This window comes from Glarea lozoyensis, assembly GCF_000409485.1.
Source record: "Glarea lozoyensis ATCC 20868 chromosome Unknown GLAREA7, whole genome shotgun sequence".
Lineage (NCBI taxonomy): Eukaryota > Fungi > Ascomycota > Leotiomycetes > Helotiales > Helotiaceae > Glarea > Glarea lozoyensis.
In genome coordinates, this window is record NW_007361002.1 from 3,117,631 (window position 1) to 3,145,078 (window position 27,448).

At 47.6% G+C, this 27,448-nt stretch overlaps 9 protein-coding genes across 9 annotated transcripts; 4 read left to right on the plus strand and 5 right to left on the minus strand.

Moving 5' to 3' along the window:
* Positions 1 to 2,168: 2,168 nt before the first annotated feature.
* On the minus strand, positions 2,169 to 2,666 carry GLAREA_02213 (uncharacterized protein; the record flags this gene model as incomplete). The annotated part of the gene is made up of 1 exon (XM_008089429.1): positions 2,169 to 2,666. One exon carries the CDS (start codon positions 2,664 to 2,666, stop codon positions 2,169 to 2,171), a length of 498 nt encoding a protein of 165 aa, XP_008087620.1.
* A 940-nt stretch (positions 2,667 to 3,606) lies between these two features.
* GLAREA_02214 (Pyrrolidone carboxyl peptidase (pyroglutamate aminopeptidase)) lies at positions 3,607 to 4,509 on the plus strand (the record flags this gene model as incomplete). The annotated part of the gene is made up of 2 exons (XM_008089430.1): positions 3,607 to 3,675; positions 4,207 to 4,509. 2 exons carry the CDS (start codon positions 3,607 to 3,609, stop codon positions 4,507 to 4,509), a joined length of 372 nt encoding a protein of 123 aa, XP_008087621.1.
* A 542-nt stretch (positions 4,510 to 5,051) lies between these two features.
* Positions 5,052 to 6,579, minus strand: GLAREA_02215 (uncharacterized protein; the record flags this gene model as incomplete). The annotated part of the gene is made up of 2 exons (XM_008089431.1): positions 5,052 to 6,181; positions 6,234 to 6,579. 2 exons carry the CDS (start codon positions 6,577 to 6,579, stop codon positions 5,052 to 5,054), a joined length of 1,476 nt encoding a protein of 491 aa, XP_008087622.1.
* Positions 6,580 to 7,419: 840 nt separating this feature from the next.
* GLAREA_02216 (NagB/RpiA/CoA transferase-like protein) lies at positions 7,420 to 9,281 on the plus strand (the record flags this gene model as incomplete). Its single annotated transcript, XM_008089432.1, has 7 exons — positions 7,420 to 7,675; positions 7,725 to 7,919; positions 7,972 to 8,358; positions 8,407 to 8,748; positions 8,820 to 8,917; positions 8,964 to 9,003; positions 9,091 to 9,281. 7 exons carry the CDS (start codon positions 7,420 to 7,422, stop codon positions 9,279 to 9,281), a joined length of 1,509 nt encoding a protein of 502 aa, XP_008087623.1.
* A 651-nt stretch (positions 9,282 to 9,932) lies between these two features.
* GLAREA_02217 (L-aspartase-like protein) lies at positions 9,933 to 13,516 on the plus strand (the record flags this gene model as incomplete). The annotated part of the gene is made up of 3 exons (XM_008089433.1): positions 9,933 to 10,687; positions 10,750 to 11,134; positions 12,248 to 13,516. 3 exons carry the CDS (start codon positions 9,933 to 9,935, stop codon positions 13,514 to 13,516), a joined length of 2,409 nt encoding a protein of 802 aa, XP_008087624.1.
* Positions 13,517 to 14,678: 1,162 nt separating this feature from the next.
* GLAREA_02218 (RmlC-like cupin) lies at positions 14,679 to 16,511 on the minus strand (the record flags this gene model as incomplete). The annotated part of the gene is made up of 5 exons (XM_008089434.1): positions 14,679 to 14,801; positions 14,866 to 14,984; positions 15,075 to 15,429; positions 15,485 to 16,113; positions 16,187 to 16,511. The coding sequence occupies 5 exons, from the start codon at positions 16,509 to 16,511 to the stop codon at positions 14,679 to 14,681; spliced, it is 1,551 nt and encodes a 516-aa protein (XP_008087625.1).
* Positions 16,512 to 16,960: 449 nt separating this feature from the next.
* Positions 16,961 to 20,175, minus strand: GLAREA_02219 (C2H2 and C2HC zinc finger; the record flags this gene model as incomplete). The annotated part of the gene is made up of 7 exons (XM_008089435.1): positions 16,961 to 18,011; positions 18,058 to 18,182; positions 18,232 to 18,282; positions 18,334 to 18,453; positions 18,509 to 19,841; positions 19,904 to 19,958; positions 20,037 to 20,175. The coding sequence occupies 7 exons, from the start codon at positions 20,173 to 20,175 to the stop codon at positions 16,961 to 16,963; spliced, it is 2,874 nt and encodes a 957-aa protein (XP_008087626.1).
* Positions 20,176 to 21,156: 981 nt separating this feature from the next.
* GLAREA_02220 (Cytochrome P450) lies at positions 21,157 to 22,875 on the minus strand (the record flags this gene model as incomplete). The annotated part of the gene is made up of 5 exons (XM_008089436.1): positions 21,157 to 21,319; positions 21,364 to 21,671; positions 21,720 to 22,186; positions 22,241 to 22,817; positions 22,867 to 22,875. The coding sequence occupies 5 exons, from the start codon at positions 22,873 to 22,875 to the stop codon at positions 21,157 to 21,159; spliced, it is 1,524 nt and encodes a 507-aa protein (XP_008087627.1).
* Positions 22,876 to 25,022: 2,147 nt separating this feature from the next.
* GLAREA_02221 (MFS general substrate transporter) lies at positions 25,023 to 27,000 on the plus strand (the record flags this gene model as incomplete). The annotated part of the gene is made up of 7 exons (XM_008089437.1): positions 25,023 to 25,069; positions 25,141 to 25,190; positions 25,240 to 25,310; positions 25,381 to 25,555; positions 25,623 to 25,693; positions 25,751 to 25,919; positions 25,967 to 27,000. The coding sequence occupies 7 exons, from the start codon at positions 25,023 to 25,025 to the stop codon at positions 26,998 to 27,000; spliced, it is 1,617 nt and encodes a 538-aa protein (XP_008087628.1).
* Positions 27,001 to 27,448: the final 448 nt, after the last annotated feature.

The window sequence follows — 27,448 nt, forward strand, 5'->3', positions numbered from 1 at the left end:
GGAGATGGGGAAGGGGAGGAGGGAGGGGGATGGTTGAGGGGGAACGGTTTAGGTGGGGATGAGATGGGGTAGTGGAGGATGTAGTTGGGGGGAATGGATGAGGTTGTTGAGTTACGATATACCCATTTGTGATTTAATGACAATTACCATGAACCGATATCACCGTTCTCGAGTTCTCCGTATACCGCATACTAGCTCTCAGAGAGATGATTTACCTGGCAAAAGGTATATAGCTTGAGTTTGTGACATACGACTATGTTTTGCGACAATTACCATCAGAACACTCCAACTCTTGAACCACTCAAAATATAGTATGCCTATCTTAACAAAACCCAAAACCCTAGGTCTACACACAACTTTCGCATCAACTCTCCCGCCACACGTCCTCCTCGTCCATTCATCTTAATAAATTAACGACATACACAACCTCAACACCAGACCTCAATCATAAGCAGAAAATTAGTACTTTGCCAACCACATGGACCTGTATGCACGGTATAAATACTTAACCAGACTCTCAACACCACAACTTTTTCTCCAATTCGACATATGCGGTAGCTGAAACTTCGCGTATGGTGCGACCCGTTTGAAGGAGTGTTGGAGATAGGTTCATATCTGTGGCGGGATTGCATGGGAGATTCGTGCATGTGTTGGTGGAGGGGCGGGTTAGTGGTGATTTGGGTTTTGGTGTAGAGGTTGATCCTCTTTATGAGTATACCTTCTGTGTGGGGGAAGGAGATGATAGAGTAGTTCTTTTTACTATCTATCTAATATCGCATGTTTTCATTATGATTCATTGTGCAATGGTGTATAGATACTATCAAGTAACATGAAAACATTCGTTGGATCACCAACGCGAAGCTCGAAACGTGTAATAAACCGAAATGAATAACAAGCCTCAAACGCAACAGTGATATTTAATTAACAATCAACAAACTCTCACAAGTTTAACTATCTTACACCCATTTTATTCCTACAGATTTCACAGCGCCTTAACGGAAGTTCGGGAGGAAAGTACACGTCGGCGCTAACACTCCATGGGGTTTTCCGCTACACACCACCTAACCTCCCTACAGCATTGTCAAAACCCACCATTTCTCGGCCCTCGCGTCGTAAGTTGTTTATTCTTATATCTCGGTAGATCTGCTACTACAAACAGTAAAGACGGCCTATGCAATTGCGCCGCATGTTAGCGATCGCAGGATTCAGATCAACGGATACTTTCTATCCCTTAACATCGGTGTAGAGCGCGGAAAATCAAGTAGTCGCGTTTTAATTTCGTTTTTCCTTAAGTGTAGGATAGAGGGAGGGGGTTGCGGAAAAGAGGTCCTGTTTATTTGATAGTGGAATGAGCTTGTTAAAAGGGTTGTCGCTATTTGAATCTTGAATTTTATAGCTCGTTTCGCACTATGTGTCTCTGTTATGTAAAGAATGAAGGAGTCGTTTATGTAAGAAGAATGGATTTAAAATACTCGCGGTAGGTAGAGATAGAGCGGGGGTTGTTAGGGTGTTTTTAGGGTGATGGCGTAGAGTTAGGATAGTTTGAAATAATTAAAATATACTTTAGAATATTATAGATATTTAGAGTAAAATATTTACTTATAATCTATTTCTAAATCTTTCTCTTTAAGCTATAGACTCTAGCTTAATATATAGTAAATATAAATTTAAATAATTAAATAGACTCTTTTTAATTCTAGAATTACGATACTATTAGATTATTTAAATATATTTCTTATAAATACAGGAATTTCATGTAGGTATCGGCGACGACGGAAACTTTAGATCGATAAAGGTAAAGAGGAGATTCGTTTACCAAGTCTTCGCGGTTTGTTTCTTCTAGTTTTTATAATCCTCACCTGGCCTTCCACCTTCTTGGATATCCAGCCATTGAAGAAGATTCTGTGTTAGTTGTAGATTAGTGGTAATTTAGGTTTAGAAAGTTTAGAGAACCATAGGGTTATATAACGTGAAAAGTACACGATTAAATCTTCCTCGCTCGAGCTGACAGCTCATTTTCCAATTCCATACTTTTACATTAAACCACCATATTACACCCTCCTACCTCGCGACTTACAGTCTCAAATATCCCATCTAATTACAACGCCACCCCCCTATATCGCAGCCCATGGTTTCAAATATCCAGTCTTCAAATGCCAACCCCAACCTCAACCCGGCATAACATCATCCATCTTCCTCATGCCCCTCTCCTCCACCCACCGTTCTATCTCCTCCTCCAACGCCATCACCTCCTCCGCATCCGCACGCACCGCTCCCTCGACCACCTTCTCCGCCATCCCTCCCTCCACGGCAATCCGCATCTTCCTCTCCAAATACGGCACCCAATAATTCTTCCTCTCATCCCCCGACGATTCACTTTCCAAAAACACCAGTTTCTCCAACCCTCTAATCTTGATCAGCGCGGTCATGAAATCGAAATTCTTGCGCTTTGCGCCGAACCCGGATTCATCCCATTCGAGCTGCAAGATCTTCAGACTATGTGTCTGTTGGGATAAAGTGAGGAGCGCGCGTGACCACGGTCCGATGGCCGCTTCGGGGGATATCCAGAGCTGGAGTTCCCGGATGTGAGCGAGATTCGTGGGACCTATCTGATGCAGGAAATTCCGCAGGTGCGTCGCTTTGCCGAAACGGAATGTGTTGTGCATATACAAGATCTCGTTGGCTTCGGAGTAAACTTTTTTGTTTGTGCGTAGGATGTCGGGGTATATTGTCGGGTTCGAAGGACACGGGAGAGAGAGTTTGATGGAGATTTTTGTTCCGCGTGGGATTTGGGGTTTGGGGGCGTGGTTGTTGATCGTGTCTATGCCTGCTTGGACTTCGCTTAGACGGGCGTCGAGGGGGTTTGCTGTTGGGGCCCGCGATATGAGAAGGTACTCGTAGATTCGCAGGCGGATTTCCGGGGGAGGATGAAGAATTTGAAGTCTTCGCTGGGGAACATGAAGTAGACAAATTCAGGTCTGTCCCAGGGTTCTATGATGGTGGATTGAGGATTCTGAGAATTGCTGGGTTGTCGATCTATTTGAGGTATATTTGGTATCATGCGTGTGGAGTTCAACTCGTTGAATCTTCTTGTTAGTCGTGTCATAGGACAACAGAGTCCTTGGCGCTGCATTTGGCAATACCATTGGCAGGTATGTGCGCGCATCATATTGTATCCGGAAAGTCAATTCACGATATCGAGTTTTGAAGAAATTATTTTGAATGCGACCAGCGCTGGAGGAAGTGAATGTGGAAAGAACGTGGGGATGACGAAGGAGTCGGAAAGACCGGGGTCGACGGGAGATCATCAACCTTAAATATTGTGCGTCCGATGTTCGATCCGATGTCCGATGGGAATCCACTTCCACCCCCACGTCTAAACCATGAATAACCGCGGCAACTAGTTGTTCGACCGGTTGAATTAGACAACAACTGACCTCATTGGCAATCTAGACGCACACGCAGAACCTAAATATTAAATCTCTCTTATACTTATAGGTAAGGTAAATATACTTGCTTGCCATACATCGACTTCCACTCTTGCTTTTTCATATCCTACGTCCATCCCATCCATCCTCTCAACAACCTCACCATCATCACCCCACCATGGGTTCTCAAGCAGAAGAAACCCCATTTGACGACAACGAAATCACAGTCCTCGTAACCGGCTTCGCAGTACGTCCCCCCTCCCCCTTCAAACCACAACTAACAACCCGCAGCCCTTCCGCACACAATACCCCACTCAACCCCTCCTACTCAATCGCCTCCCTCCTCCCCCCCTTCCTTCCCCCCACCCCACCACGCCCTCCATCTCCTCCCTCATAAACCTACCTCGCGTCCGCATCTTAGTCCATCCATCCCCCATAAAAAGTCTCCTACACCACCGTACGCGATATCGTGCCGAAACTATGGGCCGGCCGGAAGATAGACTACGCAATACACATCGGTATGGCGTCGGGGCGGAAGTATTACAGTGTGGAAAGAAGGGCGCATCGAGATGGCTATTATGGGCGGGATGTAGATGGGGAGTTACCTTCGAGAGAGTGGGAGGAGGGCGTGGAGGAGGAGTATAGGAGTGATGTTGATGTGGATGATGTGTGGAGGCGGTGGAGGACGAGTTTGCCTGTACTATACCCTCTTGCCTTTTAACTCCCTTCTGTTTTCTATTTCTCATTCCCTTTTGAGTTAAGCTAACTCACTCACCAGGAAACTGACCTCCGCGTCTCCGAAGACGCAGGCAGATATCTCTGCGACTACATCTACTACACAAGTCTATCGCACCTCGCGCGGCGCGGTGAAGAGAAGAGAGTTGTGTTCTTGCATGTACCGGTGGAAGCGGACGAGACGCATATCAAGACGGGGGTGGAGGCGACGATAGAGTTGATTCGGGCGATTGTGGAGAGTGGCATGTTGAAGAGGATGGCGGAGAAAGGGAGGGAGGTGAGAACTGAAGAGGAGGAGGGGATGAGGAGGGTGCACGGGGTAGGTGAGGGGAAGGTTGAGGTTTAAATGGTAAGCAGAAGGGAATTGCAGGGGACTCAGACGTCAAGACTGCCGGTGTGTTTAGGTGATTGCCTGTATATGGACTAAATCACGGCGTATAAAGGCATGTAATTAAGCGAGCGAGGAATACAACAAAACAAACATCGAAACACACCCCTCAGTTATCCCTACTCCAAATTGAACCTCCGCACAACACAACAACTTCGGAGAAAGAGTGGCAGGCATTATCAGATTCGAAATGATTGTACTCAAGACAAATGATATCAGATCAACCTCCCCACCATGGTTCTTAAACAACAGACTCCAGTCAATGCTAGAAAATCCGACCATAAAATCAGGAGGCGAGTGTCAAACTTTGAACCAATAAAATAAACTCCCAACCACACACCCCCTCTACATTTCCAAGCGCGCTCCATCCCGCCAGAAGTATGTATACTAGTTATAAGATCTTTTAGTATTAGATGAATTCTCGTATTACACTTCTAATATTAATAAGTGAGCCCCTTTGAAAACTCCGAGTTCGATTTTTAAAACAAGATATAATATGGTCAAGGCCACATGCCTACTTTGATACTCATGCCCTCGTCGCCGGGACCGTAGATGGTGCTTAGAGAGTCTTGGAAGCTGTTTTGGAGGGTGTTTGAGGTGGCTTCGTTTGGTGTGTCTTCTTCACCTTCCGCATTGCCCTCCTCATTAGGACTCTGATCGTCTTCATTCACCTCACCCCCTTCCCCCTCGTCCTCCACATCCCTCCTCTCAACACCCAAATCCACAACCGGCACCCAAACACCCTGCCCATCAACCACATGTCTCCGCAGCGCAACATTCCACGCAAACGTACTCTCATGCGATCCCCCCATCGCCCTGGCCCTGAGCAGTACCTCGTAATCCACACACTCTTTCTGATCCCAACTCAATACCTCCATCTCCTGCATATCCATCTCATAACCTTCCTCACTTAACAATTCATCTCTGGTTGCAACCTGCATCCCCATCTCCATCGCGGATTCTCGGAAGCGAATCGCGTCTTCTTCGTTCCCACTAACGAGGTAGATAGTTTTGATTTGCGAGTTCTGCGCGTGTGTGAGGTAGTTCTCGGATTGAATCTCATATGGCGTCCACCCCGCGGCCTGGGCGTCTAATTCCGTGCGTAAATGCGCGCCGTAGAAATGGCCTAGACGGATGCCCTCTTTATCCGCTTCAATTCCCGTGTTAAACTTCATGTCAAGCGCATGTAACACCACGCCTGCCAACCGCCGCACATCCTCTCTATACCGTAGCAGCTTCCCGAAGTTCGCAACGAGATGCGGATCATCGTATGCCAGTGGCCATTGCAAGAACGGCGCCAGAAGCGAGACTAAGACGGGTTTCTCGGCGGAATATGGTTTTGGATGTGTGGTGTTTAGGTATTGGTGAAAGAAAGATGCCCATTGGCTGGGTTTGGAGATTACGTTGTCGACAAGCACTTCGCTGCCCATTTCGAAGGGTTTGAGGGTTATGGGTTTGGCGACGGTGGGTTTGTCCCAGAGGTCGTGGAGGTGCGGGATTAGTGTTATTTGGGGACATGCGGATTCGAGGGTGGAAGTGAAGTGAGCGGTGTCGAAGTAGTGGGAGAATGGGTTGGTGAGGTCTTCGGTGGTGGAGTGGGCTTGCATTTCGGGGAGGATGAAGGATGTTGCTGCACATAACTGTCAGGAATTGTAACCAGTTTAAGGGATGGACGAGCTTACCACCAGCTTCAACAGCAAACCGCACACAATTCAAAAACACATTTCGCACCACCGCAACTCCTCCCTTCGGCGCCTCACACTTGAATATCAATCCTGGCATCCACTCCTTACTCAAACACAACGCCCGTAACGTCCCCGCATCAAACGGTCCATCGATCTCGCTCTCCACCACACCTTTCACAAATGCACTTTTAGCATTGAGTTCCGGCACGCGATTGCTCTCGTAGTAGCGACGTAGATGGACGTGCGGTTCGAGAACGTAGAAGGAGATGCTGAAGAGGACCACAGAGAGGAACGAGATTCGCAGGACCCAGGCTACGCGGGTAGGGAGTGCCATGGATGACATGGCTACATTCCAGCGAGTGATTGAAGCTATTCTGACATTGGAGTTGTCAGTGTCGAGAGGTGAGGGAGCTGGGTGGTGAGTGGTGGTGTTTGTGGCGTTGGACCTGAAGACTGAGGTGTGGCCATTTTTTTCAGCCGCGTTTGCGCATGTTGGAGAATGGCAATTGACCTCGCGACTTGGACACTGCAGAGTTAGATCAGAGTTAAATTTTCATGTAATTCAAATAGAAAAACAAAGCAAAGGATTAAATGAAATACAAATTTAGTTTTGATTAATTAATGCATGAGAAATACGATCTAGAGCAGCTAAACCTTATTTTGACCCCTGATGTGAGCTGAAGCTAGCGACTCCCATTTCTTCGGGCTCCATCACTCCTCTGTGCTTCTACAAACAAACAACAAAAATAATGAAGTTTCCTGAAAACGTCCTCTCAAGTGATTGTGGATTTATTTTTACCGCTCTACCATATTAGATCTCAGTATTATTGTAATTCCATTTCTAGCTCTCCGTATTTCTTTCCTTTTGCCGCCTGGTGGGAAAAAGCCATTCCAACCACTCAGGATGGCGAGTATATCCAGTTTACACAACATCTACAACCTTCATCCATCTTTTCTACAAATATTTCTATATTCAAATCCATTTCATTTCTCCACGGACTATTGACATGCCCCGCACCCCCGCGCTTCACATCCCCTGAAGCTCATGCCGTACCCTCGTGGGGCATTGGTTGTGGGACGCCCTGCATGCTTCCTTCAAGACCAACACATGCATGATGAATGTCACGATGTCGAGGTGCAAAAAATGGCGGAGAGAGTCGCGGTACCTTTTTGAACTGCAATCATGAAGCTATTACGCGTTAACGCTGTCCTTGGTCGACGCGAATTCTCCTCTTCAGCAAGAAGACAGAAGATTAATAAGATCTGTGCTTCTGCTCAAGATGCTATCAAAGATATTAAAGGTAGTACGACGTTGTTGGTGGGAGGGTTTGGTTTTAGTGGTGTGCCGAATTCTCTGATAAATGCGTTGCGAGATAGACCGGATCTGAAAGATTTTACGGTTGTGTCGAATAATGCTGGAATGCCAGGTGTTGGTCTTGGTAAGTGAGATACTTGTATTATGAATAATGTGCTGATAAATTTGTCTAGGCCAATTGCTCCAGACGAAGCAGATCAGTAAGATGGTGGCATCTTTTATTGGCGAGAATAAGGTGTTTGAAAAGATGTATCTTACAGGAGAGTTATCGTTGGAACTCACGCCGCAAGGTACAATGGCAGAGAAATGTGCTGCTGGAGCTGCGGGAGTGCCAGCTTTTTATACACCTGCTGCGTTTGGTACTATTGGTAAACAATCTCACTCAGAGCCCTATTGAAGCAGTTATTAACGGAACTCTAGTTCAAACAGGAGATCTCCCAGTCCGTTACAACCCTGATGGCACTGTAGCTGTCATGTCAAAAGCAAAAGAAACTCGCACCTTCAACAACAAAGAATATGTCATGGAAGAATCAATATTCGCCGACTATGCGTTCGTCAAAGTTCATAAAGCGGATCGAATGGGGAATTGTCAATTTCGAAAGGCTCAAAACAATTTCAACGAAGCAATGGGTAAAAATGCTAAAATTACTCTGGTGGAGAGTGATCATATCGTCGAGGTAGGCGATATTGCGCCGGAAGATATACATTTGCAGGGAATTTATGTTAGCAAAGTCATTAAAAGCACAGAAGGGAAGCAGATTGAAAAGACCACTTTTCGAAGGACACCTGAGGAGCTACAAGCAGCTGGTAAACCCCCAAATCCTATTTCCCAGCTCCTTAACTAACTCTCTCAAGTCGGCGGTGGTTCCACCTCCCGCGAACGTATCATCAAACGCGCCGCCCGCGAATTCAAAGATGGTATGCACGTGAACCTCGGAATCGGCATGCCCCTCGCGGCCCCAGCTTTCGTCGACCCAAATATCGAAGTGATCCTGCAATCCGAGAACGGCATCTTGGGAATGGGACCGTATCCGTATCCTGGTGAGGAAGATCCGGATCTCATTAACCCGGGAAAAGAAAGTGTCACACTGAATACGGGAGCGAGTTTGTTTGGGAGTCATGAGAGTTTTGGAATGATCAGGGCGGGCAGGATTGATTTAACTATGTTGGGGGCGTTGCAGGTTGGGATGTTTGGTGGTATGTAGACCAACCTCACGGATGAATGATTGCCTGCGTGGCTTGAGCGGGGTTGGGCTGATAAGAAGTAGATTTGGCGAATTTCATGCTCCCCGGTAAAGTCAAGGGAATTGGTGGAGCAATGGATTTAGTTGCCAATCCTACTAAAACCAAAGTCGTCGTTACTATGGTAAGCCTCTCCTCCCCTCCTCGCTATTCCACAGCTAACAACCCAGGATCACGTCGACAAAAAAGGAAATCCTAAAATTCTCAAAGGTATATTCCAAAACCATTTCCACCTTATCCCTCCCTCTTATCATTCTTATCCTCCTTTACTCTCTGCGCAAGGGCTGATTTTATTAGAATGCACATTCCCTCTCACAGGCCAGAAATGCGTTTCCAGAATCATCACCGAGTTAGCTGTTTTTGATGTTGATTTTGAGGAGGGTCTGACTTTGATTGAGGTTGCGGAGGGGGTTAGTGTTGAGCAGGTTAGGGAGAAGACGGAGGCGCCTTTTAGGGTTGCGGAGGAGTTGAAAACGATGCTTTGCTAGAGGATAGAGGGAGAGGGGAGGGAAGGTGGTATATTGAGTTGAGAGAGTTTATGAGGATTTAGTAGAAGTATGTTGGGGGTTTGGGCATGGGGTAAGTTTGGTTGTGGACAGAGTGAGATGGATTGAAATCATAATTATGCTAAAGCTTCCAGGACTAAATAAAGGCTAAGCTTCATGTTTGTAGCTAAACAATCTGATTTTAAACTGCACTGCTATTGATGCAGGATCTGACAGTTGAATCCTAGATCATTCTCACGGTAAAGTGTTTAATCTTGGACAAATTTCCTACGTTGATTTCGTCTTTAGTCATGATAGAATTCGATGTTTTGATGGTACAGTCAAGGGTTTATCAAGGCCAATCGATGATACGCACAATATATTCATGGTGCGAAAATTGGGATTTTGAAGCTGCAATCCCCGAAGTTCGTGGGGCAGGTTTGTGGTTGGAGTAGAGTGAGCGAGGGGTCAAAGTACCCCACACTGCATATAAGCTGTGAGTTGTTCCTGGTAGCACATTTTAATTCCTAGCTCGAATTACGCATGGAGCTATGGCTAACAGTTGACCCTTACAGAACCGCTGGCTTTCAAATGATCTCACCAAAATCCTAAATTCTGCAAATTTCTGTGGATAGTATATCCTCACTTCCCACCATGGCCCTCCGCCCCCTCACCCAAAAGCTCCCCAGCGACATCGTCCTCCTCTCCTCCCTCCGCACCCCTATAACCCGCGCCTTCAAAGGCGGTTTCCGCCACGCCTACCCCGAAGACCTCCTCGGTCCCATCATGGCCGCCGCCGTCACCCGCGCCAATATCTCCCCCTCAGACGTCCAAGACGTCCTCATCGGCAACGTCCTCGCCGAACTCGGTTTCGCAAAAGCAGGTCGCATGACGCTGAACCACGTCGGATTCCCCGTCACCACAGCCTTTCACACGATCAACCGCCAGTGCTCGAGTAGTTTACAAGCGCTTAATCATGTGGCGAATATGATTGCGGTGGGCCAGATCGAGGTTGGTCTTGCTGGGGGCGTGGAGAGTATGAGTCGGAATTATAAGGCTACGAGGGGGATACCGCAGGATTTGAGTGAAGGGCTCAAAGGGAGTAGCGTGGGGAGTGCACGGGATTGTATCATGAGTATGGGGGAGACGAGCGAGAATGTTGCGAGGGAGTTTGGGATTTCAAGGGCTGTTCAGGATAAGTTCGCGCTTGAGAGTCAGAGACGCGCGGCGCAGGCGAGGAGGGAGGGGTGGTTTGATAATGAGATTGTGGGGGTTGAGAGTGTAGATGATGAAGGGAATGCGGTGATGGTGGAGAGCGATGATGGGATTAGAGAGGGTTTGACGTTGGAGAAATTGGCTGGGATGAAGCCGGCGTTTGCGGAGGATGGGATGAGTACGGCGGGGAATTCGTATGTTCTTTCTTTCCTCGCCTGAAAGAACTTGTTTTGATGCTGACTGTGTATGTATATAGATCCCAACTCTCCGACGGCGCCTCAGCAACAATCCTCTGTCGCCGTTCCTTCGCCACATCCCGTGGTCTCACACCCATCGCACGCTACATCGCCACCCACGTCTCCGGCTGCGAACCGCGTCTCATGGGTATCTCCCCAACCCTCGCCATTCCTGCGCTCCTGTCCCGCGTCGGTCTACAAATCAAAGACATCGATGTCTTTGAGCTCAACGAAGCGTTCGCGAGTCAGGCGGTCTATTGTATTCAGAAATTGGGGCTGGATGAAGGGAAGGTTAATCCGCATGGTGGTGCGATTGCCTTGGGGCATCCGACGGGGGCGACGGGGACGAGACAGCTTGCTACGCTGCTTGGGGCACTGGAGAGGTTGGGGGGAGAGGTGGGGGTTGTGAGTATGTGTGCGAGTACGGGGTTGGGGGTTGCGGGATTGTTTGTTAGGGAGTAGGAATGTGTTTGTGGATGAAGGGAGTGGTTTGGATGTTAGGGGGTGAAGGATATTGGATTCGGGTTTGTGTGTAAGTGATGAGAATTGGTGATTTGGAGGTGAGTTGTGAGGAAGTGAAAGTAATTTTCTGACAGATGTGAGACCAAGTTCTACCGGAATATGTTGTAAGGAAGGAGCTTTTCATATGGAATGAATTCTTGGATGGAATCATAAATTTAAAAGCTTGGTGAGTTGATTGTTGAGCAGTGAGGAAAGGAAATTCTAACTAATCTGAAATTAGATTCTACCTCCACCCAACGTTTTAAATCTCACTACGTTTCGTACATAGTTTCATCTACTCAAAATAACAGGGAAGAAGACTTGTACGCAAAAAGCTACCTAGGCAGATTATCACAAAGCAACATTTCGTACCGGCTCTTCCATTCTCCACTATTTTCCATCTCTATTATTTACCTCGCTTAAACAACAATCGAACCCACATACAACTCCCCACCCCCTGCTTAATCTATCATGCAGCATTAGTCCAGGTACGAATCATTCCATCCCACCAACGGATACTCCCGTCAAAGCGGGGTGAGGGGTCAGCTCTTGCTTACTCGAGTATCCTGCAAGCCCCACATGCAAGCTGAGCGTTTTCACCGCCCAGGTTTCACGACGTGCTGTGTGATGAGGGATGTGGGATTTGGAAATAGCTTCACTCTTACCCTTTCTGATTCTTCGATTGATCGCTATGTCAAATCGAGGTGCTAAGCTGGTACTGAGTCTGTCATTCATTATTGTCGGTTGGTACGCGAAGGATAAATATGATCGGACAAACACTTCGAAGAATAACGGGATCGACAAGTAGCTTCGGTAGACAAATTAGTAGATCAGGCGGAAAAGGTACATTTTTGATAGTAGATTTTGGGACGAGAAGAAATATGGCGGTCTCGGCGATTGATTCGAGGATTTTTCGGAGTTTGTTTGGGACGGAGGAGATTAGAAAGGTATCACTTCTCGAGATCTCATCTCAAAGACCTTCTCCATTTTCAGAACAATATGCTAATCATGAAATAGATCTTCTCAGATACAGCATACCTAAAATCCTGCATTGACGTAGAAACAGCTCTCGCTCGCGCCCAATCAACCCTCGGAGTCATCCCCCCAACGATAGGCAAAACCCTCACGGAATCTCTCTCATCCGCCCACGAAAACCTCGATTACGCAAAACTCGAACACGAAACAGAAATAGTAGGCTACCCAATCCTACCCCTAATAACCCAACTCCAAACCCTCGTTCCGACCGAAGCAGGAAAATACATCCACTGGGGCGCCACAACCCAAGATATAATGGACACGGCCTCAATCCTACAAATGAAAACCGGACTTGAAATCGTCGAACGCATCTTAAACGAAACATGCAAATCCCTCGAACGATTAGCAGCAAAATATAGGGATACCCCCATGGCAGGCCGCACCCACCTCCAACACGCCCTCCCCATAACATTCGGCTACAAAGCCGCCGTCTGGCTCAGTGCCCTCCAACGGCACCGCGAACGCCTCTCCCAACTCCGTCCCCGCACCCTCCTCGTCCAATACGGCGGTGCAGCCGGCACGCTCGCCAGTCTCGGCAGCGAAAACGACATCGGTATCCGCGTGCGCGCCGAACTCGCTCGTGAACTTCACTTAGAGAATCCGAGTATCACATGGCACGTCTCCCGCGACGGCCCCGCCGAGATCCTGAATTTCCTCGCCCTATTAGGGGGCTCTCTGGGCAAGATAGCGCTGGATATCATGATCATGGCATCTAACGAGTTTGGCGAGGTCAGCGAGCCATTCGTCCCGCATCGCGGAGCGTCGAGTACGATGCCGCAGAAACGCAATCCCATTTCCGCGGAACTCATCCTCGCTGCGTCCAAAGTGCTGCGCGCGAACGCCGGACTGGGACTCGACGCCATGCTCGCGGATTTCGAACGCGCGAGCGGACCCTGGCATTTAGAATGGCATGCCATCCCTAGCTCCTTCGTGCTCGCGGTCGGCGCGTTGCATCAAGCTGATTTTGTGTTGAGCGGTCTGGTCGTGCATAAGGATGTTATGAGGAGGAATTTGAAGAGTAGTCGGGGGTTGATTGTGGGGGAGGCGGTTATGATGGGGTTGGCGACGAAACTTGGGCGGGGGAGGGCGCATGATGTGGTTTATGAGGCTTGCAAGGGGGCTATTGAGGGGGGAAGGAGTTTGCTTGAGGTGTTGGGGGAGAATGGGGAGGTTAGGGGGTGCCTTGGGGAGGAGGAACTTAGGGGGTTGTGTGAGGAGGGGAATTATTTGGGGGGGTTGGGGGATGGTTGATGAGGTGCTGGGGGAGAAGTGAGTTTGGTTTGTGGTTGGATTCTTGTTGTTGTTGGAGTGGAGTATATATTTGAACTTGAGCACGGATTGTAAATTGATGCTACCTGGAAATGTCGCCTACATGTGTCAGTTCGGTGTCAAAATCGTCGTATCTATATCCAAAATATCGAATCTAAATTCGAAAGAGAATGCAGTCTCAGTCTTGCACTTCAGCCAAAAAAGGGATTCGTCAACTTCATAGATTAATCATTTACTTGTGCCTTGAAATAGTAGATATCTATCCTAACCCAAGTCTAAAAAGATAAGCATATTTTAAACATTATTTTGGTATCTTGAATCCTCCCGGTTAACCCACATTTAGCCCTAGAGAACACTCAAACACGCATTGTCATACACAATTTTGGATTTGAACGCGAATATCTTTATATCTATATACTTGTCCCGAAGAAGTCAGTAAGATCTGACCTAATGTCAAGCTAGAACACACATGAAATTCAATTTAATGATCAAATACATACCTTTCTACCTTGAGTGAACATCAAACCTTTAACCTCACAACCTCCCCCTCAAACCCAAAACCCCACCTCTCCTAAAATACCTCAATATGTGTAGTGTACCTCCCAAACAAACTTACCCTAAACTCCTAGCAGCTAGGTCCCTTCAAATCTACACCTTTCCTTAAATTTTCCTACCCTATCACAACGGATATTCGTAGTTTCTTAATGAACTACCGCGTATATTCAGCCTTCTCCTTGTCTCCTCCCTGAAACAGCAACGATGAAACATCTTAAAACCACAATGTCGCTAGCTCGGAGCCATCAAGCATTTTTTTTTGGTCGTAGGAGGGTCGGAATATGCTCAGGAATTGAAGGAGGGGTTTTGATGGTTTTGTGGGATTAGGGAGTAAGAGGATGAGGTGGGATAAGTTGGAGTGTGAGACCGAAATTCCTGAGAGCAGTTTATATGTTAAGAACGCACACAATTTCAGAGGACAACATGTCATAAAACCAAAAATAACGTATGTCAATCAACAATATAGCGCTCCCTATATCACTTCCTCCTAATCATAGCTCTCAAACGAAATTCTCAAACGAAATCCTCTTATTCAATTTACCGAAATACACGCAAACGCCCCGTCCCCCAAACGCCTCAAAACCTAGATCTAAGAACTCAACCTCCCAACACTAGCATCATGATAAAATTCCGTCCTCCGTTTCTCCTCCGCTTTATCGTCTTTCACGCGCTGCAAGAGGTCTTTGATACCGGGGTAGGCGGAAAATTTATCCTGAGGACGTCAGCTCCGGTTTGAAGAGGAACTTTGTGGGAATAGGGGTGGAGGAGAAACTTACAGGCAACTTATCCCAAACCTTCGGATCCGTACTCTGCTGACTGAGACATCCACATCCCGTCCTCGCATACTCGGTCCAGAGGAATGTGCGCGAGGATTCGACCATGATGGTCATTTGTTCTAGCACTCTCATTAGCATTTCCCTCCCAAATCTCATCCCCTTTGCCCCTTAACCTGCTCCCCGAAAAAAGAAAAGAGATTATCACTCACCCTCCAAAATCCTCCTCGGCAAATTCGTCTGCGTCCTCATCTCATCCACATACCCATCACTACACCCTCCATGCGGCGTATGTCCGCCCTCGAAACTGCCGCCCCCCGGTTTAAAATCATCGGATCTACCTAGTCCATTCCCATACAAACTCGCCAGGAACTCGCTCGCCGAGTTGCGATGGAAATAAGGGAGACGGAAGGTGTTGGAAGCGACGTCCCAGCGGGGCCCGAACCAGAGGAAATCCGCGAGGGGGACGGCGGGGTTGGAGGATGGCGCGGTGAGGACGGTGTTGATGGAGGGATCGGTGTGATCGATCGAGGTGCTGTTTTGGGAGGAGAATTTTGTGAGGTCGTACTTGTATACCAGATTAGCGAGGGTGAAAAGGGGGGAGGGGAAGAGGGGGAGGTACTTTGTAAGGCACGACGTTCCCGTGCCAAGCTACTAGGTCGTATGGACTGTGGTCCTGCGTGATGGCGAAATATTTTCCGTTCATTTTATTCACGACTTCGAAGTCCACGTGTAGATCCTCGTCGATCGCCGCGATGGGATATAGGAAATCGCGCGGGTTCGCTAGGCCATGGCCGCCGATAGGTCCTAGATCCGGTAACTCCCACGTCGAGCCCCAGACCTCCGTCACATATCCTCTCGCTTCACTAACCCCCTCAGGCAGGTTTATACTAAACCTCACGCCTCTTTGCACGACGAAGATCTCTCCGGGCTGCAGGAACAGTCGCCCGAATTCGGTCTGGATATCTAGATTGCCGTGTTGAGCGCACAGAAGGAAGTCGCCGTCGGAATTGCAGAAGGAGCGCGCGGTCATGGATTTGTTGATTAGGTAGACGTACAGCGCAACGCCTTCGCGGAGGTTGGGGTCGCCGGAGCCGCCGAGGGTGTGCAGGCCGTCTATGAAATCGGTGGGTTGGGAGGGGAATGGGAAGGGTGTCCATTCTGCTTGTTCGGGGAGGAGTGCTACTTTGGGGTTTAGGGAGAGGAAACAGTTTTCGATGTTGGCGGTTGTGGGGACTTCTTTGTAGCCATCTGGAAGGAGGCTATTAGTTACTGACTTTGGCTCTTCGGAGTTGTGAAGATAGATATTGAGATGGAAACTTACTGTGAGCAGCGGCTGGTCTACAGCGGTACATATAAGTACTCATATTCTGATGTCTTGGCGCCGCAAAAGCGGAATATGTGATTCCCTCTGTATACAAGCCATATCGATTCTCCTGTGGATTATTCTGTCCAGCTGGCAAAGTCCCAGGGATGACTTCCGATTGATGACGATTCCCGAATCCCTGGAGATACTCATACGGATCATTGACTCTTGTAGGCTTGCTTCTTTGAAGATCAGTATAATGAAAGACTTTCTGAGGATCTGTCTTTGGTTCTCGTGGAATCAAAACGTATTCTGAAGTCGAGCTGGTAGATGTTGAAGACATGGTAGTTGAATTGAAGTAACGTCTTCCAAAAGAAAAGGTGGTATAGAGGTACTCTTCTTGTTGAAAAGAAGGAGTTACTTTATGTTAAAGGTAGAGCTGTAAATAGCTTATCTCGTTCTAAAATAGATCTTTCAATTGAGCCATAATTACGTGAAGCTTGTATCAGCACTTTCACTCACTAATGGAAGCCGGCAGGATTGGTTGTGGTGGGGCGCGGCTCTGGGCAGATTGTGGGGTTGAATGTTGGTGGGTACAAAACGAAAGACTTGTAAGGCCAGTGGAACCTTGAAACACTGCCCCACGATATATCCGGAGAGAATATCCTGATTGAGGGGCCAATTGGTGAAATGTCATAAAGTAATTCCAAGGTACTCGGGAGCCAAGTGGGAAGGTGCTTTTGAATTTCTTTTTACAGACCACTGTACAAGACATGAATCAATTTGCCCCTCCTACTCGCCAGATGCTTCCACATCGACAAGAGCATCGCTCATAATTCGTAGTACTCGTGAGTATTGATGAACGCCGGCCCTCCATTTCCCCATATCCTCAAGTAAACGTGCATAATCCAATATAATTCGCCGAGCTGATTCATAACCTGGCTGATGTATAACGCCGTCGAAACAAATTTGACCACCATGTCTAATGAAGTTATTGGCTGCACTCTCTCCTCTTTGTACTTCGTCAGTCAAACCTTCCCCAGCGACCTCATTCCAATCTACTTCCTCGACAAGATCATAAATGGGCGTTGTGGAGTCTTTGTTGTGCATTTCTGATGGAGCCATAAATACGTAAAGTCCTAGGACCAGAGCTGAGATGAATAGTCCAGTGGTAGAATGAAACGGCTCGGCATCAGATGCACGTCGGTTGGAAGCTAACATGAAAGTTTGCGCTGCGTGTATGCAAGCTCTTCTTGCGGCGGACGTTTGTGTCCAAATGGCAATGTCATCCAAAGCCTCTCGAGCTGCGTCTGCACCAGAGCATCCAGCTCCCAATTCGAAGAGGCGGAGATCTGTAGTAATCATTATACACATATTGTGCCATAGAATCATACAATTCGAGTTCATATTCGATAGCATTGGGCCATATGATTGCACAACCTCAATCGTGAATCTTTGGCTGGCTCTGGCCCGAGGATCTGACTCATATGCTTTCCATGGTATGAAGGAGTTATCTATGGCTCGGCGCTGCGTCCCTGAAAGTAATCTGTGAAAACTTTCGGATATCCGTAGCCGGACAACACATAAAACACCATTCATTGCATTGACGTCGAGGGTGCCGTCAATTCTTGGTAGTGTCAGTTTTTCCGATGTCATAGTGAAAGTAGGCATGCACATTCGGCTTCCTCTTGATATAAGCTGCTGCCATTTGGCTGCTGATGGTGCTTGAAACAAAGCCGATTCGCATGGGAGTACCATTCGTATGTCATCAGTTCGCATGACTGGGCTTGTATGAAACATGGCGGAATACCAAGTATCAACCATGGTTAAGCATGATATTAATCTATTTCGTTAGTGTCACCGTTTGCTTTGAGCTGTCGATAGCTTACCTCTTCACGCATTCAACCCTGGCCCAAGCTTTCCATCTCGCATCAAGGTCTGAAATTGAGGTGAAAAGATGATCGTCGAGCGGCTGAGCATCAGTGGCGTTAAATAGGCCATGTCTTTGTGCAGTCTGGGAACCGAAGTTAGCAGTTGTAAGGTCATCCTGGCGCATATCTTACAGTAATGACGTTAGTGTATAACATTTGACATTGCTCTTGATGAGCTCGATCCTAGGAATCGGTTAGCACTAATATACTACTGCGAAGTTTGTTTTTACATACTCCAGTCATCTCTGAAAGATTCAAGATGAGAATCGCACTAGCCAAGGACGAAAGCTGATCAATGCGTCGACCTTCTCGTGAAGGTGCCATGAGCTCTGTACACACTTTTTCAAGTGCTCTCTGAATTTAGTTAGCACGGACAGCGGAATAGAACAGAGACGACAAGTGAACTTACAGGGAATGCTTGGCGGACGAAAGCTGTTGCACCTTTGGTCTGAAGTATTGTAAGCCCCACCAGACACATAATTAACAGTATCGATGTCGGCGCTGTCTTTGGACAAAATGTTGGCGTATGGATAAAATGCATCAACGGATGGAATTGCCTGAAAAACAAATCCAAGCTGATATCGAATATTTCCGCAGGCGGGAAATTGGGAATATTTGACATCTCTTCTTGTATATTATTCGTTACGGAGGATTTTACCGATGGCGATGAATGGGAGAAAGGTGAATAGCCTTCCGAATCTCTACGCGAATCCTTTCGGCTAAGGTTTACAAACATCTTCTGGAGTCTGACCCTACAATCTTCATCCAGACCCCATCGAGATCCGTATTGTTTATTGTGCTCAATAGCTTCAGGTGATAAATTATCTTTGGAAAACAGGTTATCTTCGGTTTTTGAAATTGCGTCTTGCCAAAGCGTAGGCATAAGACGAACTGTGTTGCTCGGGCGGTTTGGCCAACAGCGTTCGACTTTGTGGAACCTCTCAGCAGGAATCAACGTAATAACAGATCCCGAGCCAGGACTTTTTGATGAATTTCCAGCATCTGAAGATAAAGTACTCTGCTGCCCCCTTGCTTGTGAAGCGGCGCCGGGTGTAATTCCAGAATGCTGAAGCGCGTCTGGCGGGTTTGTGTCCATATCAAACTGATCAAACCAATTCATGAGCTCCGTAGGCATCAGTGATCCATTCGGTGTTACGCCACCCATCACAGGAGATATTTGCTCATGTAACGAAGGATGCCGACCAGAATAGATATCGTTACCAAAATCTAACCCATGATGACCATTCGTGGTGGATATCATTTGATATTCAGAGTCAGACGGCGTTAAGCCATGCTGGTAATTGAGTACGCTTCCGAATTCATGACCGTGCGATGAGCTCTCGTGTCCCCATCCATGAGATTCAGGCGGTGGCGCCCCAGCGACGCCTACGTTTCCATCGTTCATGGCGGCATCCCCATTACCGCTCCCCCAAGCTTGTTGGGAAGCGAGCAATGCTAAATGATCCAGTCCGGAAGCCATGGCATGAGCAGCAGTCTGGTCATGATAATCCGCTGCTGGCCCTAGGAGAGCTGGATCAATCCTCGACGGTGACAATGGCCGAGGTTGATGATCTTGGATACTCTGTGAAAGACCAGAGTTCATCTGAGGACCGCCGACTGCACTGCTAGCGCTGGCTCTCCTCTTGACATTGACTGGGCCGTGCTCGCCATCCGACGAACTCTGCTCTCCCACTTCACCAGGAATCTGGGGATGGTTTTTCAGATGTCGAATTAAAACATCGCTATATGGCATTAGTAAAGCACATCTCGACAACCACGTTTAAGTTCAGTTCCCGAAGCTCACCTTCTTGAGAAGCACTTTTGACAGCGTGAGCATCGATAAGGTCTTTCACCAGTGTCTAGGAAGTAAGGGCGCATTAGCTAGTCCTTCTAAGCGCTATTATCAAAGCACTTTTAACGCAGTTGGAGTTACATACGAGAACGTTGATGCCGTTTTAGATGCTCCGCTTTGGAGAATCTCCTCTCGCAGTAGAGACATTTTTTAGGCAGAATTGCACGCTGCGTATTACTGCGCTCTTGTTTAAGCTCTTGCGTTGTGTCTGCAGTAGGAGGCATAGCTCAAAGGAGGGCGTGTGGGGCCAGATCTATGTAGTTATCGAGATACGTGGGCAAGATCCGCTTCTCCAGCTCCCATTGCTCATGCTCAGAGCGACGCGGAGATATAAATAAGCACAGCTCGAGTCGTCGTGGTCTGCATATAATAAGAGTATATGAGAATTGGTTGGAGGTCAGTTTTGCGTGGCCATGAATAATTGTGTTGGTTGATATTGCTGGTACATAGCAAGAATTAGATCTGGTCTTCCACTGTGTCTCGACGTCCGCTCACGTTCCATGCAGAAGAGTGAAAAAGAGGGGTTTAGCGCTTCCAAGCTTTTGCGGCTGCTGCCACGTGACCTCTCGCCCGTCGCTCGACTCCACCGTGTCGGAGAATATTATAGCCGGCAGCCGAACGCTTCGGATGTTTTGCCTAAGGCGGTAAGGGTAAATTGCCGACATCCACCCAGCGCAAATCTATGGACGTCCTGAATCCTGATTCTTACCACACTCCACACAACGTAGCTCTTACATACTCGTATCCAGCGGATGAAATGCAATCTGCAACATCATCGACTTTGCGAGCGACTCTTGCTACGACATCTAGCATCATGGCCGAATCTGCACTTATGAACAAGAGAACTTTGTTGGCTCTACTACCGCCCTCGACTCGGCACAGTCGAGAAATACATTGAGAAGCTCGTGTTGAGACTGCACTCGGAACTTTACCCGCAGATCGATCTTTATTTCCCCCAGATCTTGCAGATATCCTTGCATTTTGCCTCATTTACGCATCTGCACATGACACTCTTTCGCCGTCTGCGTTACTCGAGATCGACTGGCAATATACAGCATTTTTCAAATCCGTCCAACGGCTGGTCAAGCGTTTATGAGGCTATATTGGTCTGACGAACAATCCATTTCGCCGACCGGGTATGGCAGACATGGGCATTACCAATCTCGACAGTTCTAACATGTCTCCAAGCTATTGGCCACGCCTGCTCACTTCTTGTTGTACTGGCTGAAGGAGTACTTTGTTTCCCCGTCATACACGGAGAGGCGCCTCTCTGCCTCTTCTCCCTCGCGCTTGATCGTGTCACGGATCTCGGCGCTTCTCGGATAGATATGGCATTGAAAAGGCTCTGGACGCATATTGAGGCCGTTTCTATGAAAGTCAGTAATTGGGGTGGAAGATATTGGAAAACGTACGTGTAGTTGAAGATGTCGACCGGAATCTCCTTCCCGCTGGAGTCTTTGGCCTTCTCGATGCGGAATCCCCAGAGCAACCGAGCAATCGTGATAAAGGTACCTTGCTCTGCCAGACCTTGTCCACTACATACTCGTCTGCCCCAGCCAAAGGCCATATATCCTCTTTCGTTCGGAAAAGGTCTTGAATCCGGGCTGTCTTTGAGGTATCGAGAAGGGTTAAAACGGTCAGGCTCTGGAAAGTCACGCTCATGACGATGGATGGCCCAAAGGTTTCCCTGGATCCAAGTGCCCTTTGGAATCAACCAACCCTACATATCGTCAGTCTCCAACTTTTACAGCAAATATGGAGAACTCACCTTGTACGTATCCTCCTGAATTGGTGCATGCGGCTGCCCTCCAATTATTGCTACCGACCGCCATCGGAACACCTCCTTGACGAATGCTTTGACATATGGCAGGTTCGGTTCATCGTCCATCAGAGGACTTCGATCCGAACCAACAACACGATCCAACTCTTCCCAGGCCGGCGTAAGTGTTTCGGAGAATGCTGTGCATGCGAGGAAGAAAGTGACAAGTGTCGAGCTAGACGTGTCGCTTCCAGCGCCAAAAAGGCTACCATTTAGTGATGCGATCTCCTCTCTGCTTAAATTATATTTTGGTGCTTCGTCAAACACCTTCTTCGCGTAGCATTGCTGTTGATTTTCATTTGCGGCTGCTTCTTCTGCTAGAGCGTAGTAGAACGGTCGACCACGATCTCCTCCGTTTCGTTTGCTTCCAAGGCCATGTTTCCATGGTGCAATGCTATTTGGAAACTTGGCCAGCACTAAACAATCAGCATCTATCCCTTCCCCAACTCCAAGTCAACCTTGGTACTCACATGGAAAAGTTTCCAAAAGCATGGGAAACGATTTCCCTGGCACATTGAGCTCTGCAGCTTTCTGCATTACCGCTAGCACTTCACTGATTACTGGATCTTTTGTGCTTGTTATTCTTCTCCCGAATGCTATTATCGACACAACACTGGCTGCGTATCGTTCGAGATGGACTACGAAATCTTCTGGCGTCGTTAGAAGATTATATGCTACTAGTCGGCTTTCATCCGTTTGAAAGTCCAAATAATTCCGCACTTGTTGCAAGCCAACTCCCATATGTGTCAATTTTCGATGGACTCGCCAGCGCGATCCATAGTACATTGAGACAAGACTAGATTGGCCAGGCCCAAGCTCTCCGAAAACCACCATACGTGGTCGAGATGCGTAAATTCCCGCTCTCTTGTCGAACAATTCTGATGCCACCCACGCGTCGCATATCCATATCGTAGGATTTCTTCCAATCCAAAATGTCAGCAAAGGCGTCTTGTATCTCTTTGCCAACTCTTCAAAATATATCCACGGCTTTTTCTCTGGCAACGAAAACGTGTTTCCAACAATTGGCAGTGGGAAAGGTCCTGGTGGCTGTTGACGTTTAGCACAATGCTTGCTTCCAATGTTCATCACACTTTACCATTCGCATGTAAAAATAAATCATATAAGCATAGTCGATCGCGAGCGCCACCAACCCAATGCACACCATATACCACAAAACCGACCCGGCGCTTGTCCTTGATATCACATCTTCAATATTTGCCCAAATTGTTACTAGCACTGATTCCTTCATCGTGCAAATGCCAAAGACCTGTGATTGGTTGCGAGCGTCAATTATGACAGTTCAAAGATTATCAACATTGAGGAATAGTTCAAGCTGTGAAAGTATGAGAGTCTTGGTAGGTTGCAACAGCTCCGCACTACGAGACCTGAGACATCGATAAGACCCCCCATGACCAGGAATCTGGCAGTGAAGCATGTGGGCCCCAATCAGAATCGCCTGCCTACAAGAAAGGTTGTGGGGTTATTCATGCCCGACTGATGCCTTTTCATCAACTTTCACGCACACTCAAAATCATATGTCTTAAGAGCTATTTTCATGGGCTTGTTATCGGAGACAATATTATGTCTTTCCTCAAGTATTAGGAAATCTTCTAGGTACGTAAACTCGACTGACCCTCCTTCCTTTTTCCGCTTCTATGTTCCTTCTTTGGATTAGGATGTCCTTCTGGGAATGTCCGAATTGAGCTGGTCCGCTACCCCGCATCGGTACGCACGCCACGTCTTTTGAGAGTACCTGGTCAAGATGGGAGCGACGACCAATGGGCTTGAGTCAACTATCAGTACTATCAGCTTAATCATTATTGGTCAAGGTATACTCTCGATGTTTTTGGACACCCTCATCATTATTCCAGTTACTTTGGGTTTGCATTATTGTTATCCTAGCCGAACAACCAGCCTTCCAGTATATGGAATGGCAAGTATCATTCAGCTCCAGCAAACCAATTTGACGTCCACCAACTAGAGCTTACCATTGTACGAGCATACAGACTTGATTGGTTGAAAGCTGGAAACCACTGTCATTGGCCACAACAATTTGTCATTAAAAAAGAAGCTTTTGCACCTTCCAATACCGACACAATTATCCCGACCTGGGCGACTCCTGCAATACGCCTTTCACGATCATTCAAGCATTCCACTTCTTTGAGAGATATCATCATAGTAAGAAGAAGTCTCTTAACGATCTTGTGGATCACCGTGTGTATCTGTGTCAAACCACGATCACCGTCCGCGCAATGGCAATGTACGGACGAGTTTGCGGAGGTTTCTTGATCCTGGGGAATTCCATCATTATGGTCAAGGCGTTACGGCTCTTCACTGAAATGCAGGTGAGATTAATATATTTTCAATTTAGAGGCGTACGATGTTCTGGAGCTTGCCAGTTCCCTGTTAATTCCAGCCCCCTTTGAAATGCTGAACTGCTTTGATTGGCTAACGTCATACCATTGGGTCTGCAACTTCACGGAATTTAACTACCATTTTTGTGGAGGCGGCACGACCCCTGACACAATCAGTTCGTGTGGGACATGGTTTTTCGCCGAGTACAGCTGCTGTAGATACTCAATTGATATTGTTCAGAATCGAGTACTGCAGCAATTGCTGACCAACTGTATATACATGTTGGAATCAATCAAAAAGATCATGTTTGCAACACCTTCGTAATGTTGGTATCAAGTGCGATTTGTCCGTTACCGAGAATTTACAACACTGGGCCTCTTTCAACCCCGTATGCGCATATCGACTGCTGTTCATTGTAGCATCAGCGGCTTTTACCCGGATTCTTCCCAAGGGAGTGTGACAACAGGGGAGTTTACAGACTGCAGCTATGCCTGCCAGTGCCGATAATATCAGCAGTACAAGACTGCCATGATAAGCATGGCTGTGCCTCTGAGATCAAATCTTAACGTTGATTTCTCACGATCTTTCAACGATTCTTCTAGCTCGTGGCAGCTGTCACGTATCGGAAAGTTAGCGTTCAGCAATACCAAGTCGCGGCAGAGAATTTCCCCACATTCAACGACCCACCACGAAGATCTACTTGTCAGTCTGTGGGGTCCCCGCATTCTGGATAGCCCACGAGGAGCTGGGGCTCTGGATACAAAGGTGGGAGCTGTTGTGGCAAGATTATGCGGATGGATTGACTGACAGGTGTGCTAGCTTTGTCGGGAACGCGATTCGATTTTACGCCTTGAGTTACACGAAATAAATTGAAACAATTCGAATTGGATCGGCAAGATGGAGAATAAATTGAAGGTCGAGACTGTGAGACATGTCATCCGCAGGTATGAAACCTTGTATATCAGAAATGGGAGGAGTCGTTGAGTGAAAAGAAAGCTGATGGTTACTTGTGTAGTCATGCGCACGAAGAAGATATCCCCGGGACTGTGAATTTGAAAGCTGTTGGTATGTTAAACCCTTCGCAATTGAGACTCCAAGTGCTAATTTGGGTTAGAGGGCGACGATACAGCATATGGACAAGCGTTATTCCCCGTGCCTTCAGATGATCCGAATGATCCCCTTCTCGTAAGTATACCCTTCCTTCAAGTCATGTCTCTACCTTTTGAGCGGCTGAAAGTTCTGACAACATCTCTAGTGGTCGAATTTTAAGAAGTCAATGATCCTGATTATATGCTGCGCGTACTCGTTTCTAGGCAACTCGGCCCTTCTAGGTCCTTCTGTTTATATTGGGTTATATGCGGAAGAGTTTGGAATCACGCCTACTACTGCGAGTGGATTGATTAGTTATGCGAATTTGGCTTTTGGATTCGGTGAGTTTGTTCTGCTCGCTGGTTGCAAGATTGGTTGGTGGAACTTGATCGCTGATTGTGTGTGTAGGAAGTTTGTTTCTTGTTCCTCTGTACTTGAAAGTTGGGAGGAGACCTGTGATGTTAGGGAGTATGTTATGTGTAAGTCCGCTCTACTTACAGTGGGTTGGGGATATGGATGCTAATTGATCTCCATAGTTCATTGCGGGACTGATTGGCGCTTCTCGAGCAACAACATACGAAGGGTTGATGGTCGCTCGTGTGTTCCACGCGTTGGGTTCAGGAGTCTGCGAAGCTCTGCCAGTGCAGCTCGTCAATGACATTTTCTTCTTGCATGAGAGAGGCAAGAGAATTGCGTATTATACAGGTGATATCCCTTTTCCCAGTGGAATCTCTTTAGCTAATCAAAATCAGTCGCCCTCTGTCTCGGAGCCACAGGTCCATTATACGCAGGATACATGCTAGCAGGCGGATACTCATGGCGACTCTTTTTCTACGTCGAAATTGCCTTTGCAGGTGCCCTCTTCGTCCTCGCATTCCTCTTCGTCGAAGAGACACATTATAAACGAGTCCTTCCTTCTTCACCAACGCCCAGTTCCCCATCCTCTCAATCAGCGGAAGGCAAGGAAATGAATACCGCCAGCCATGTCGAAAACCACAGTGTCGTACTCCCGGAACGAAAAACTTTCATCCAGACTCTGAAGTTGTTCCATGGTATCGATCGCGACGCTGAGTTTTTCATGACTATGATCCGGCCCTTTACGTATTTCACGGTCCCAGCCGTTTTCTGGGTCATCAGCACCTACGGAATCTACATCGGTCTCGGCGCCCTCGCATTCAACTACACCTTCCCGATCAAAATCCAACAACCGCCCTACAACTGGCGCGTCGAAAACACCGGCCTCATCTCCGTCGCCAACGCCACCGGCTACATCCTCGCCATCCCCTTCACCTTCACATCCGACCGTCTCGCCGCCTACCTGACCCGCCGCAACAACGGCATCCGCGAAGCCGAAATGCGTCTCCCCGTCCTCCTCCCCGCCATGATCATCGCCCCCGCAGGCCTCATTCTCTACGGTCTCACCGCCGAATACAACCTCCATTTCATGGGCTACATGGTCGGCGTCGCGATGGTCAATTGGGGCGCGTACTTCTACTTCTCGTTCACGCTCGCCTACGCGGTGGACAGCTATAATGCGAATACGAGCGAGATGCTGATCGCGATGAATCTCGGTAAACAGGCTATTAGTTTTGGGATGGGCGTTAAGCTGCTGGATTGGATCCTGGAACGCGGGTATGCGGTCGTCATCTCGGGGATTTTTGGGGCCGTGCTGGCGGTTAATAATCTGGCGTTGATTGGGTTTTGGGTTTGGGGGAAGGATATTAGACGCTGGACGAGGGGGAGTTGGTTGGGGGGGTGGCATGGGGGGGTTAGGGGGAGAAGTTGACGCATTAGGGGGGGTGAGATAAGGAAGGGGGTGGTGTTTTGGTGATTTGGAATGATTAGTTTGATGGCTAGGCTTGGGTCTTGGGTGGGATTGTGGAATTTGTATGGTTGAACTGAAATGCTATGTATGAAAACGAATATATCTGATGCCTTGATTCCCGTCTTGTTTGCCTCATTCACGGCATTCTGTTATAGTAAGTTAGCCCGTCTACTTCTCATATTCACACCCAAATATTTCGTAATATTTGCAGACTGAAATGTTTAGGATAAAGGTGGTAGCTTTCCCGGTCGCTCCTGTTGACTTTTGGGAATTCGTATGTCCGAATTGAAATGTTATATAAGGGTAGTAATATCTTACAACGCGGATGTTTCAGACGCTATCTTTCAAATATAATAACTGTAGGAAACACTAGACATTCGTAATTTTATAGATGAAGAGAGAGCGAGGA